Here is a 14,180-nt window from a genome sequence, read left to right on the forward strand (position 1 = left end):
TCATGAAGGAGAGAATGTATAAAATTTTCTCAAATGCTATTGTCGTCAGCTACTCACATCAGCTGCCAGTTGTGCCATATAATGCATTCAATCCGCCTCCGCAGGTATGCATCTGAAATCTTCAATCTATGACCAAAACATTATCTTGTCTTCATGTTGAATTAATTAACCGTGGAGGCATCTCATTTAGGAATATGCGTTGATGAAATCTGATCCCCCAATCACTCAGCGCCGGTCGCCTCGTCAGCACACCGTTCAGGGAGGTGGAGGGCCAAAAATCAGACCAGATCCGCAACCTCAAACCTCCAATCCAACTGGACAGACAGGTTCTCGCAAGAGAAAACTGGTGCTCGACAACGATGAAGGCGACGACGATAAATCTGGGGACAAGGGCTCGCCTAATAAACTCCCAAAGCGTACCATGCCCAAGAAAAAACTGGCTGGCCGTCAAATGCCAAAGATTAGAACATCTTCCAGGTATAAACCTCTCGGTACCATCTCCCTTTGACATGCTTCTCTCATAGAAATTACGCTGAATATCAAAAGGACACTTTGCAGGAAACCATCCGACATAGATCCAACTGGAAAAGATCCTGATCCGGCTGTGACAGAGCCAAATTTATCCAAAGACGCTGAGCCGACTGCCGAAAACCAGCCGACTGCCGAAAGCCAGCCGACTGGTGCCCATGCTTCGGATGACAAGGCCGATCCGAGTGACCAGCCGCCGACTGGAAACCAGTCGGCAGCAACTGAAACTGCAACAACCCAAGAGCCCCCGACTGGAAACCAGTCGGATGTGGGTCTAAATCAAGAGATTCCTGAAGCTGAAGCGCAGGCGACAACTTCTCAAGGACCAAAAGCTGGTAATGACTCGGTGATTGGGTCTCCGGATAAAGAGCAAGGATCACCTCACGCTCAGCTAGGCACATCCTCAGGTAACTCATCTTCTCAAGTGATGCCGTTCTGAATAACTCCAGCTTGTTCGTCTAATGTCTTGGGAATACATCAGGTCCATTAGGCGGCGACGAAGAAGAAATTCTCCGCATAAAGGCAGCTGATGACTCTCGTCCTCCTATCTTACTCAAATGGTGGGACGAGAACTCTCAAGTTTCCGGCATCGTCATAAATCACCAAAAAGAAGATGAGGAAGTGTGCCAGCTGAAGAAAGTACTTGGAGAAGCTACTCGCATTGTGAATGTAAGTCTTCTAGGTGACTGCCTTTGATGACTTTGTTTTCTCGTTAGCAAAACTAATCCATGAACCACCGTGCAGAGAATCCATCTTCGCAATGAGGCCAAGACCGCAACCTTAGAAAAGCTGGTTCCTCATTTGGGAACTCTTGAAGCCGTTAGGGGCCAGCTACACGAGGCCAAAGAGCATGCCAAGAAAACGGAGAAAGAGTTAAGGGACCGAATCGCTCAACTCCAGGATTCAAACTACGAGCTGAGTGGTTCATCAAAAGGTAATCTCTAGATCTGTCCCATTGATTCAGGCCATCATAACTGTATCCTCAACCATTTGGATTTCAAACAGCGCAAGCCACCAGAATGGCTCAAATGGAGAAACAAATTGAAGCCCTGAAAAGAGACAAAGTAGAACTGGCTGCGCAAAGGGACTCGGCCTTGAAAGAGGTTGAAGGTACTGCCAGCTGACAATCTGAACTTTCCTCTTTTTAATGCAGCAGATTCTTATTATAAATGTGTTTTGTAGACCGTAAAATCAAATCTCAAGCTCAGTTTGACGTCCTGGTTGGTAAGATCAAGAGGCTTGAAGGAGCAAGAGATGAAGTCGCCAATGTCGCTACACCACTTGTCCAAGCTATGTTCCTTAATAACAGTGGTCCGAGTGCACTTGATGCAACTGAAATCTTTGACAAGCTGAGAGTTGCACCGGATGTATATTTCAAGAACATCAAGAAAGCTGGAAGTATGGGAGCTAGCATGGCATTGGCGATGACCAAATCCTTGTACCCAAGAATTGAAATTGACGCCATTGATGGCTTTGCAGATGGGACGAGCGAAGAAGCTGCTCTTGATCTTATCAGCAATGCTCAAAATGAGGCTGACAAGATTGCAAGTGATGTTGTAGATCAATTCCGCAACAACGACCTTCAGCCGAGCAACAATAACTCTGATGATGAAAGGACTGATTCTGACTGAGCATGAATGTAGCAAATGGAGGCATAATTTGTACAATACTGGTGTATTTATGCTGTGCTTGATAAATCTAGCCAAGTCTTTGATTTCTTAAAAGTTTTTATCAAGCTTTGTTGAGCCTAAAACCCAAAGAAGCTATTAAAAACTTTCAGTCCTCGCAGACTAAGTAGAAAAAACCAAACAAGGCAATGATAGACCAAGTAAGCAAATTAAACTGATAAAAAATCACACTCCATTATTATGATGATAGCCCCCGACTGACAACATCAAGAAGAAAACTTGATGTTGACAGTCAAGATAGGGAAGTACAATGATAAACTTAAGCGTAGAAACGACGAAGATGTTCAATGTTCCAAGAGTTGTCGACGATAGTACCATCTTCGCGCTTGAGTCGATAGGAACCTGGCCGGGTGACTTCAGAGATGATAAATGGCCCCTCCCATAAAGGAGATAACTTGTGCCGATCCCGTGTAGTTTGAATTTTCCTCAAAACCAGGTCGCCGACTAAAAAGGCACGGGATCGAACATTGCGATTATGATATCGCCGCAACCCTTGTAAGTATCGAGCCGACCGAATCAAAGCTGCTTCGCGGACTTCCTCCAATCGGTGCAAGTCATCCACTCGGTCCTCTTCGTAGCGTTCTTCACGGAAATTTCGAAAGCGCAAAGACTCGAATTCAACTTCACTTGGCAACATTGCTTCTGCCCCATAGACAAGGAAAAAAGGTGATTGGCCCGTGGCCCGACTGGGTGTAGTTCGCAAAGACCAAAGTACTGATGGCAGCTGTTGCACCCATTTGCCGGCGTAGGGTTTTAGCCGATCAAAAACACGCGCTTTAATCCCTTGAAGTATCATGCCATTGGCGCGCTCCACCTGTCCATTGCTCATGGGGTGTGCCACTGAGGCATAGCAAATCTTAATTCCAAAGTCCTCACAAAAGTCTTTAAAAACTCCGCCAGTGAATTGTGTGCCATTATCAGTGATGATCCGATTGGGCACTCCAAATCTATGCACAATGTTGATGAAGAAGTCTCGAGCATTATCTGCTGTGATTGTGACAACAGGTTTAGCTTCAATCCACTTGGAAAATTTATCAATGGCCACAAAGAGATGCGTGTAACCGCCGGCTGCCTTTTTAAACGGGCCAACCATGTCGAGCCCCCAAACCGCAAACGGCCAAGACAGCGGGATGGTCTGCAACTCTTGAGCGGGTAGATGAATTTGTCTGGCGAAAAATTGGCAACCTTCACATGTGCGCACGATTTTGTCGGCGTCGGACACTGCAGTAGGCCAGAAAAAACCCTGCCGGTAAGCTTTGCCGACAATGGTGCGTGCAGCAGCATGGTTTCCGCATATCCCAGAATGTATGTCTTTCAGCAATTGTCTCCCTTCCTCTAAAGATACGCAGCGCTGCAGAATTCCTGAAGGGCTTCTCTTGTATAACTCAGCTTCATGCATAACATAAAGTTTGCTTCGCCTTGAAATCCGCTCGGCCTCATCTTTGTCTTGGGGGAGTTCTTGAGAAGTCAAGAATCGTATGAGGGGCTCTCGCCAGTCGGCTTCAATCATAGCTACGTCATGAGTGCCCGCAACTTGAGTAGTAACTTTGTGAGGTACTGTCGGCGTATAAAGGTGTTCGACGAAAACATCAGAGGGAGCCACCTCGCGCTTGGATCCAAAGTTGGCAAGTCTGTCGGCAGCTTCATTATTGTGTCGAAGAACGTGACTGAGCTCGAGTCCATCGAACTTGTCTTCCAATTTGCGTACCTCTTGTCGATATGCCATCATATTGTCGTCGAGGCGGGACCACTCTTTCATAACCTGGTTGACAACCAGCTATGAATCGCCTCGGACTATTAGACGCTTTATCCCTAGGGAAATTGCAATCCGCAGTCCATGAAGGAGGGCCTCATACTCGGCAACGTTGTGGGATGCCGAAAAATGTATCCAAAGCACATAGCTTAATCTTTCTCCAGTTGGGGAAATTAAAACCACTCCTGCTCCAGTGCCCGAAAGTCTTTTTGACCCGTCAAAATGCATGGTCCAGTGCTCCATCTTCTCCGCGGGGGTATCCTCCTGGCACTCGGTCCATTCGGCGACAAAATCAGCTAACGCTTGGGACTTGATTGAAATTCGGGGCTTGAATGATATGTCCAAAGACATCAACTCCAAAGCCCACTTAGCAATCCGTCCGTTTGCTTCGCGGTTGTGCAGTATATCACCGAGTGGAAATGATGTGACCACCGTTACCGAGTGACCTTGAAAGTAGTGAGATAGCTTCCTGGTAGTAATTAGAATACCATATAACAGCTTCTGAACCTGAGGGTACCTCGTTTTGGAGTCGGCTAGGACCTCGCTGACAAAATAAATCGGTCGCTGGACTTTCTGGACATGGCCTTCTTCCTCGCGCTCAACGACCAAGACTGTGCTCACAACCTGGGAGGTGGCTGCTACATACAGCAACAACGGCTCCTGCGGGTGTGGTGAGGCTAAGACCGGTGGCTCGGTGAGGAGTTTCTTGAAATCTTCGAAGGCCTTCTGTGCTTCGGGTCCCCACTGGAAATCATCTGTTTTCTTCAGTAGCTTAAAGAAGGGCATCCCCCGCTCGCCAAGTCTTGAAACAAATCGGCTGAGCGCCGCCATACACCCAGTCAACTTCTGAACATCTTTCTGGGTACTTGGCGGTTTCATGTTGAGGATAGCAGTAACTTTCTCCGGGTTGGCTTGGATGCCCCTATGAGACACCATAAAACCAAGCAGCTTCCCTGACGGTACTCCGAAGGTGCACTTTTCAGGGTTTAATTTCATCCTGAAAGCGCGGATGCTCGCGAAAGTTTCTTCTAGATCCGAGATCAAATCATCCTTTTGCTTGGTCTTGACAACTACATCATCCACATACGCTTCAACGTTGCGGCCGATCTGTGTTGAGAAGCACCTCTGGATCATACGTTGATAAGTTGCTCCTGCATTTTTTAGTCCGAACGGCATGGTGACATAGCAATATGCTCCAAAGGGCGTGATGAATGAAGTCTTCAAGCAGTCGGATTCCTTCAGTCGGATCTGATGATACCCCGAGTAGCAATCCAAAAAACTGAGAAGATCACAGCCGGCGGTCGAGTCGACTACCTGGTCAATGCGAGGCAACCCAAAAGGATCTTTAGGGCAGGATTTGTTGAGGTCAGTATAATCAACACACATGCGCCATTGCCCTGTTTTCTTCCGAACTAGAACCGGGTTTGCCAGCCAGTCGGGATGAAGGACTTCTTTGATGAAGCCTGCTGCTAACAGCTTGGTTAATTCCTCCTTGATCGCGTCTTTCCTGTCTTGTGCAAATCGGCGGAGTCGTTGTTTGATAGGTTTGGCATCTTCTTTGACATGTAAGGAGTGCTCAATCACCTCTCTAGGAATACCGGGCATATCAGATGGTTTCCACGCAAAGATATCTTTATTGTTCTGAAGAAAGGTGATGAGCGCGTTTTCCTATTTACAATCTAACTCGGCGCCTATTACAGCAGTTTTAGTAGGATCAGAGGGATCTAGGGGAATCTTCTTAGTCTTGGCTTCGCTTTCTCCGCTTTTTGAAGTCTTGGTAGCGGGTACTTCTCCTTCGCTCGCCGTGGCTGCAGCCAGTCGGATATCCTCTCGGGCAGACGCCATCTCGCGGGTTTGGGCCATGTCGCAACTCTCCTTGTCACATGTGACGGCTTGCTTGATGTCGCTCCGTAGGGATAGGACTCCTCGGGGACCAGGCATCTTCATCATCATGTAAGTGTAGTGCGGGACGGCCATGAACTTGGCTAACGCCGGGCGCCCGAGTATGGCATGGTATGCTGTCTCGAAATCGGCGACTTCAAAGCTGATATTCTCTGTGCGAAAGTTTTCCCGAGTGCCAAAAGTGACCGGGAGGGTGATCTGGCCGAGTGGAGTTGCGGACAATCCTGGAATTACTCCGTGAAAAGGCGCATTGCTTGGTTTTAGCTCGGAGCGAGGGATCTGCATATCATCCAAGGTCTTGGCGAAGAGGATATTGAGTGCACTGCCACCGTCGATGAGGGTTCTGCGAAGCTTGACATTACGGACCACTGGGTCTAGTACCAGGGGGTACCGCCCCGGGTGGACCACTCGGTCAGGATGATCCGAGCGGTCAAACTTGATTGCGATCTCTGACCATCGAAGATATTGGGGCGTGTCGGGCTGAACAGCGTTGATCTCCCGTTCGGTCAACTTTTGCTTCCTTTTAGACTCATAAGCCAGGGGGCCGCCGAAGATATGGTTGAGCTCCTTGCGGTGGTCTTGAAATCCTGCCGGGGCGTCGCCGTCGTCCTTCTTCCTCGACGTGCTTTGTTCTTCGTCGGAGTTCTTCCATGTAGTCTTGGTGTATTGATCCGCGAATTGCTTGTAGACGAAACAATCTTTGGCCACATGGTTGGAGTTAGGATGGTGCGGGCATTGGGAGTTCATGATCTTGTCGAACGTGTTGACGCGCGAACGCTGTCGAGAAGAGTGACTGGCGGTTGCAACAAGTTCCGCAGGCTTACGCTTGCGGTCCTTATGATTGTTACTTCCACCTCCTCCCGAAGCCGGCGTATCCTTTTTTGGCTTCCAACTGGGACCCGACTGCTTTGATGCGGTGACGGCGTCTTCAGCTTTGGCGTACTCGTTGGCTTTTTCAAACATGAGCTTGACTGTCCTGGGAGGCTTACGCCCGAACTTGCCGACCAATTCTTCGTGGCGAATCCCCTTGGTGAATGCGGCGATGATAACGTCGTCGGTGATGTCGGAGATCTTGTTACGTTGTTCAGAAAATCACCGGATGTAATCTCGAAGGGATTCTCCGGACTTCTGAATAACGTTGTAGAGGTCGTATTGTGTGCCGGGACGCTCGAAGGTGCCTTGGAAGTTGGCGATGAAGTGGTCGCGTAATTCAGCCCAAGATCCAATTGTACCACGGGGCAATCCATGGAGCCAAGATCGGGCGGAATCCGCTAAAGCCACTGGTAAATAGTTCGCCATGGCCTTGCTATCTCCTCCTGCTGCGCGGATTGCGAGACCGTAGACGGTAAGCCACGATTCTGGGTTAGTGGTACCGTCGTACTTCTCTATTCCAGTCGGCTTGAAGCCGGCTGGCCAATCCACTCGACGCAGGTCGTCGGTGAAGGCTGCTACTCCGTCAAGGTCGTCGTCGTGGCGGTCCGGCGAATGATGATAACCTCGAGCTGCTCGGCGCTGTATGATTGTGTCGCGAAGATCGACGGGGCGGCGACGAGGTGGTGAGCGAGGCCGTTCCACTCGGCGCTCCCTATGATGATCGGGAGGTGAGTGAACAGACCGCTCATCGTGGCCCCTGCTCCTGCGATTGGATCCTGCACCGGTAATGCTGAGGCTTGGATGACGGTAGTCATGAGATCGGAAGTGGGGGACTCGGCTGCCAGTCGGCGTGTGGACGCTTTCGGAGTTAACTGGGACCGAAGCCGCAATCATGGTCTTCGTCTGGTTCAAGATGTTGACGACGTGGTCAGATTGATTGAGCTCGTTCTCCCTGAGGAGGGTGTCGAGGAGGGTGATCGCGGCAACCGCATTCTGTTGAGGGGTGCGGAAAACAGGTGTCCCTTCAACATCTTGTTGGCCAATGAGATCACGCGCTCGGCGCCCTGCTTCCAAAGCTCGCTGCCGTCGATCCTCAGCCTCCTTCGCGGTCCGTTCACGCTCCTGCTGCTCACGCCGTAGCCGTTCTTGTTCTTGTGCTTGATGCTCCTCCTCCAGTCGGCGACGCTCAGTCTCGCGACGTGCTTCGGTTTCCCGGGCTTGGCGTTGCTCTTCCGTCTCGTTACCGGCCATGAAGACGCCGAAGTAGAGAGGGGTGTAGTTGTCATCTAGGCTTCCGTCGAAGTCGTCGAGATCCAGGTCGTTGTAGCGAGAGCTAAATTCGTCATACTCCATGATGTCGGTGGGACGCGAGTCGACGGTGGGAGAGCTGTTGTAGCCATCCAGCTGATCCGTCGAAACCGTGCCGAGTGGTTGGAGGATGACGCCGACTTCCCTGAAGCTAGGCGAAATCGGTGTTGAAGCCGACTTCCGCCTAGGCCTACGGGAAGGAGACGCTGTCGTGATGGAGACGGCCGCCAAATCGTCGGGGAGCTTCATCAGGATCAGTGGGTAAGCCCCATCATCTTGATCTGGTGACGTTGGAGAAGATGCGATCTCAGCCGAGTGGTTTGAAGCCGACTCGATTGAGATGGTCTTGAAGTAACTTTCAGCCGCGTTTGGGAATCCAAACGGGACTGAGATCCGGTTCTCTCCCGACTGGTTCGACTCCGAGTCAAGGAGAGAGATCTTGCCGAAGTTGTTGGTGACGAAGTCGAGGCTGCCGAACCGAAACGTCTGCCCGGGAGGGAAGACGAGGTCGTCGATGCCGGAGACGGAACCCATTGCACTGATCGGCGAAAAGCTTGACGCAACCCCTACCTGGCGCGCCAACTGTCGAAACTAGATTTCGGCAATAATAAAAGGGGGTGGCTATCAAGCTGGAAAAGTGTATGGGTTTGGAGACAAAAGATTTATACAGGTTCAGGCCTTCTTATAAAAGAAGTAATACCCTACTCCTGTCCGGGGATGAATCCGCCGAGTGTATTATTGATTGTATGATTTGGAGAAAATCAACATATGCCCCTAGAGGCACCCGGACCCCCCTTATATATGGGAAGGAGTCCGTGTTACAAAAGATAATCTATATCCCTAACGGAATATGCAGATACAGATAAAATACAGTCGTGACCGACTAGATCTCAAGGTATTTCCTTGACGTACAAGTTAAGAAACAAACCCGAGATACACATAAGATATTCTATCTATATTCGGTATCCTATATTCAGTCCAAATATCATCGCCGTGTAGATATGGGATATCCATAATCTCCACACTATCGATTAATAATATTTTACACGCTTGGGGTAGGTGTAGATTTCAATAATTAAAATATATCATGCATGGCCACACAATCACCAGCTAGTACGTTATAAAACTCAGTGTCTCCATCAAGGGGAATACAGGGAGCAAGCTAACTAGCCCCAGCCCCAGCCCCAGGCCCCAGATAGTTTCGAGTGAATTAGTGAACAGTCGGCTGGGGAGGTTGGGCAATGGATATTTTCCGTGCCGTTGAGTCTGCCAGCGTGAAGATCTTTGATCTGATCAAAACCGAGTATGAGCTGAGAAACAAGATGGAGAATAAGATCAAGTCCATTAGTTTGGTTATGAATATGATGAATGTCTTTATCAGCAGTTCATCAAGGAGCAAAGCCGAGGCCTTTGGTGAGAAATGGGTCATGCAGCTCCAAGAATTGCTGTACGACATGGAGGATGCCCTAGATCTGATGGGTCCCAAGACTAAAGTCTCGTTTCCCAAACGTGCTCTGCGCACGGTGGGCTTGATGGATCCCCGACCTCAGCACATCCTCCTGATCCAGGAGTTAGATGAAAGGCTGAAAATACTGCTGGAGCTATGGGATCAGTTCAGAGATCAAAGCGGAGAGGATACACCGGCGACGACGAAGCCGGACGAAACTGCCGGTCCCAGAGTTCCCTTGGGCTGCAGGCTTGCCCCAGTGGGCATCCAGCACCACAAGGATGATCTTATTGACCTGCTTCAGCATGTCGATGGCCAACCGAAGCAGCTGAGGGTGATCTCCATCGTGGGGTTCCGCGGCGTCGGGAAGACCACCCTCGCTAATGAAGTGTACTGCCACGACGACGGTTCCGATGGCGAGCCGTTCGACTGCAAGGCCTTCGTGCGGGTGGCGTGGTCGGCGCCACTAGCAGCGGAGAGCAAAGACGATGCAGCCAGACTCCTCAAGGAAACTGTCTATCAACTTCATTGTGCGTCGGCCGATATCAACGACAACACCGATATCATGACATTGCGCGAAACTATCTGCAAATTCCTCGAGGACAAGAGGTATGATCGAAAACTATTTATCATCAGTACCTTCTGCTGTAGCTAACATGCATGCAGTTCTATTCTATTGCATCCTCGTAGCTGGACCAAACCAAAAATCATGAGAAACATTAATATCGATTTTGCCATTTAATAATTACCTATTAGTCACCTCTTTTTATGGTTTCCCTTTGTCACTTAATTAGCTAGATAGATATGTACAACGAACGAACGTACGTACGTCATATTGATCTGTGTTAATCTAGAAAATTAGGTTATTATGCTCACAGGGTCATAATTTTTGTTTTGTATTGATAAGGATCGCAATATTTATTTATTTTTTGTTTTATATGCATGTTAGAGTACTCTTTGTTCTCCAAGAGGATTTAAGAAAAGAGCTAGTAGGCTTATGAGTTGTCTGATGCTAATCTAACGACTTAAAAAGGTGATTGATATAGATGCGACAAAACGAGTTATCTAACGAATAGATAGATCTAATTAATATGCTGCCTACATGTTTTTAAGTTACTAGGAGGTGATTGATAGGGGAATAAAAATCAGTTATCTAACATATAGATAGACCTAATATGTTCTCTACATGTTTTAAATTACTCGTTCCATCCCAAAATGTAAGGATTTTTAGACTCTGACACAGTCTCTGAGATGCTACTTTGATCAACAATATCTATAAAAGCAAGATGTTTTAAATAAAAAGAGTTACATATTATGATAGTTTGTTTAATGATAAATCTATTGGTAACATCAATTTTAGATGATTGATCTTTTTTATTTTCTTGTTATTAATAGTTAAAGTTGAAAATGTTTGACTTGTTATTATGCTAAAAATGCTTATATTTTGGGACGGAGGGAGTACTAGGTATCTGATTGTGATTGATGATGTGCGGAAAGACGAAGTCTGGGCGGAGATCGAAGGCGCCTTCCCCAAGGAGAGCAGCAGCCGAATAATCGTGACGACGAGCGTGCAATCCGTGGCCAAGAAGTGCAGCTTGGGCGGTTTCATGTACAGGCTGGAAGGACTCAACGAGGTCGACTCCGATAAACTGCTCTGGCAGCTGGTCGGCTGCGATCGAAACGAGCTTCCTCAGGACGTGCAGTCCCACTCGGTTGACATCGTGCGAAAGTGCGACGGTTTGCCGCTTGCGCTCACTGGCGTGGCGGAGTACGTGCGGCTCAAGCTGGAGGATCTGAGACGGGGGGAGCTGAGATGCAGCGCCATCGTTCGTGACCTGGGAAACAACCTCGCAGGCCGGCTGCATAACGCGGCCTTCAAGGCGGCGCACGCGACGCTGAAGGAGTGCTACGAAGGTCTGTACAGCCACGACCTCAAGACGTGCCTGCTGTCGGTGAGCATGTTCCCCAAGAACTACAGCATCAGGAGGAAGAGCTTGGTGCGGCGGTGGATGGCGGAACAGCTGGTCCCCGTCCCCTTCGACGGCCAGGAACACGCGAGCACGGTTGCCGATAAGAATTTCGAGAAGCTGGTGGACCGGATCATGATTCAGCGTGCGGACGACGAGGAGGACCCAGCGCCAGCAGTGGTGCCGGGGGCAGTCAAGAACAAGTGCCGGGTCCAAGGTGTCCTGCTCGATTTCCTTCACAACAAGTCGGTCTCCAGCAAGTTCGCCAGGCTAATCCAGAACGGGGAACACCTGCAGACCACCAGCGGCGACAATAACCTCGGCCCCCGCCGGCTAGCCATCGTCTATGATCCTAAGGCTAACAGGGCCGGCGGGGGCAACAGCAACAAGGCTAAGCTGGCGGAGATGGTGGAAGGCTTAGACCTGTCCCACGTCAGGTCGCTTACTGCCGCGGGGACCGAGCTGTCGGACTTCAAGTTGAAACGCTGCAAGGTGCTGCGCGTCCTGGACCTGGACGGGTGCACCGGCATCACCGGCGGCGTGCTCCGCAGAATCTGCAAGCTCAAGGTCCTCAGGTACCTCAGCCTCAGGGGCACCACCATCGATGCCTGCGGTCTCCCCGCGGAGATAGCGGAGATGCGCTTCCTTGAGACGCTGGACGTCCGGGACATCGTGATCGTGGTGCGGGGCTCCAAGTCAAAGGCGGAGGAGGACCACGTGGCCACCATCACCCTGCCTTGCAACGTCCTCTGTCTGCCTTACCTCAAGTACCTTTTTGGCGCCTTCGAGCTGCCACGCGACATCGCAGGCCCAGCTCGCGGTGGCCTAGCCTTGTGGCCGAAAGCTGCTAGAGCGAGTGGTGGCGCTGCTGCCCAGGCCTGCAAGCTACACACTCTCGCCGGCATCTTCATTGGTGGGGGCGATAGAGAGGGGCACCAGCGCCTGCAGAACTTGTTCGGTCTCATGCACCAAGACCGGTTGAAGAAGATTAAGATATGGTGGAACAAGAAGGGCGTCAAGGGATCCAAACCCAAGCCAACCACCGCTCACACTGACCTTCTGGTCAAGTTTCTCGAGAACCGATGCTTCACCCTCGAATCTCTGTCCCTTGATTTCGGCGACGAATCCCTCGACTTCCTGGATTTCGCCCCCGTGAATGCCCATCTTCCGTGCAAGATCGAGTCCGTCAAGCTACGCGGCAAGCTGAGCAAACTGCCAGCCTTCATCACCGCAAATGAACATACGATGCTAGACCACGCTCTCTCCAAGCTATACCTCTCATACACGGGCTTGAGCTGCGAAGCCCTATTGCTCCTGCAGTGCCTTCCAAATCTCAAGTACCTGAAGCTCATCGAAGACAACAGCAACTTCACGGACGGCACACTCACGCTCAACGACGCACGCGGGTTCCGGAGCCTTCGGGGTCTCCACGTGCAGGCCCCCAAGCTTCCCAAGGTGATAATCGTCGTCAGCGGCAAAGACAAAACCGTCGCCATGAAACACCTCACCACCCTCCAGCTCCTCTGCAAAGACATCAGCGGATTCCAGGCTGCTCACATCGATTACTTCCATCGGCTGGAGCAAGTGGTGCTCCTTAAATCATCCCTCGACATCAACGAGAAGACGGCCATGGAATGGGAGGAGGCGAGAAAGAAGCACATGAACAGGCCTAGAATTGATACTATAGAGTGTAGAGGTCAAGATCAGTGATCATCAAGCTTGACGACGACATCCACCAGCAGCAGCAGCAGAACCATCTCACCACCACCGGCACTCCCATCACCGGGCCACCAGCAAGGGTTCGAGATTTCATAATGATATCTCGAGAAATAAATTAGTCCAAATTTGGGGCTTGAACCCTGATAGGATCTTAATTATCTAGGTGAAGAATATAAAATCCATTTTTATTTTTCAAAAAGAAAATAAAAGACTCTATCGATTCCTATGTACTCTTATGTATCTGAATATGAATTTTTCTTCCTTCTTCGTAAACAATCTTATTATTACTTACGATTAGCTTCTTCCGGTACTTTTCTGAAATGAATCCGCCTTTCTATCTATACTTATATAAGTATTCCACTGCATTCTATACCTTCTGTCCAGAAAAAAACCAATTTCTAAATATAAATCTGTACGTACTTACCTACCGCTCACATCCTACTAAGGGAGTTCATTCTATACCTTCCGTCTAGAAAAAAAAAATTTCTAGATATAAATCTGTACGTACCTATCTACCGCTCACATCCTACTAAGGGTCTAAACTCATGTACGTGCCATCTCATAGTCACTAATAAAGGGCACCAAAGCAAACCTGTCGAAACATGAATTCGGCAATAATAAAACGGGGTAGCGCACGAGACCTAAAAGTGGATGGATGTGGAGACAAAGGATTTAGACAGGTTCAGGCCCTCTCAATGAGAGGTAATACCCTACTCCTGTTTGGGGATTTGAATCCGCCGAGTGTGTATTGATCTGACGATCAGGTTGTCTCATGCCCCTAGAGGGGCTCCCTGCCCTCCTTATATAGGTTGGGGGGCAGGGTTACAAGATAGAAACCTTAACCAATACGGTATCGGTTTCCTAAATCTACTTTACAATCTTATCAAACCAGGATTTTAGGCCGTTCCATAATATACAAAGAAACGTAATACCCAAGTCATGATATGTTACATATTTCATAGATATAAGTTATCCCCTATGACTAGTCGGATAAC

At 49.3% G+C, this 14,180-nt stretch overlaps 1 protein-coding gene across 1 annotated transcript; it reads left to right on the plus strand.

The window, feature by feature from the left end:
* The first annotated feature begins 9,230 nt into the window (after positions 1 to 9,230).
* LOC107275722 (disease resistance protein RGA4-like) lies at positions 9,231 to 13,472 on the plus strand. Its single transcript, XM_015763538.3, has 2 exons — positions 9,231 to 10,108; positions 10,965 to 13,472. The coding sequence occupies exons 1-2, from the start codon at positions 9,294 to 9,296 to the stop codon at positions 13,174 to 13,176; spliced, it is 3,027 nt and encodes a 1,008-aa protein (XP_015619024.1). The 5' UTR covers positions 9,231 to 9,293; the 3' UTR covers positions 13,177 to 13,472.
* The last annotated feature ends 708 nt before the right edge of the window (positions 13,473 to 14,180 follow it).

The sequence above is a fragment of the Oryza sativa genome, chromosome 12 (genome assembly GCF_034140825.1).
Source record: "Oryza sativa Japonica Group chromosome 12, ASM3414082v1".
NCBI lineage: Eukaryota > Viridiplantae > Streptophyta > Magnoliopsida > Poales > Poaceae > Oryza > Oryza sativa.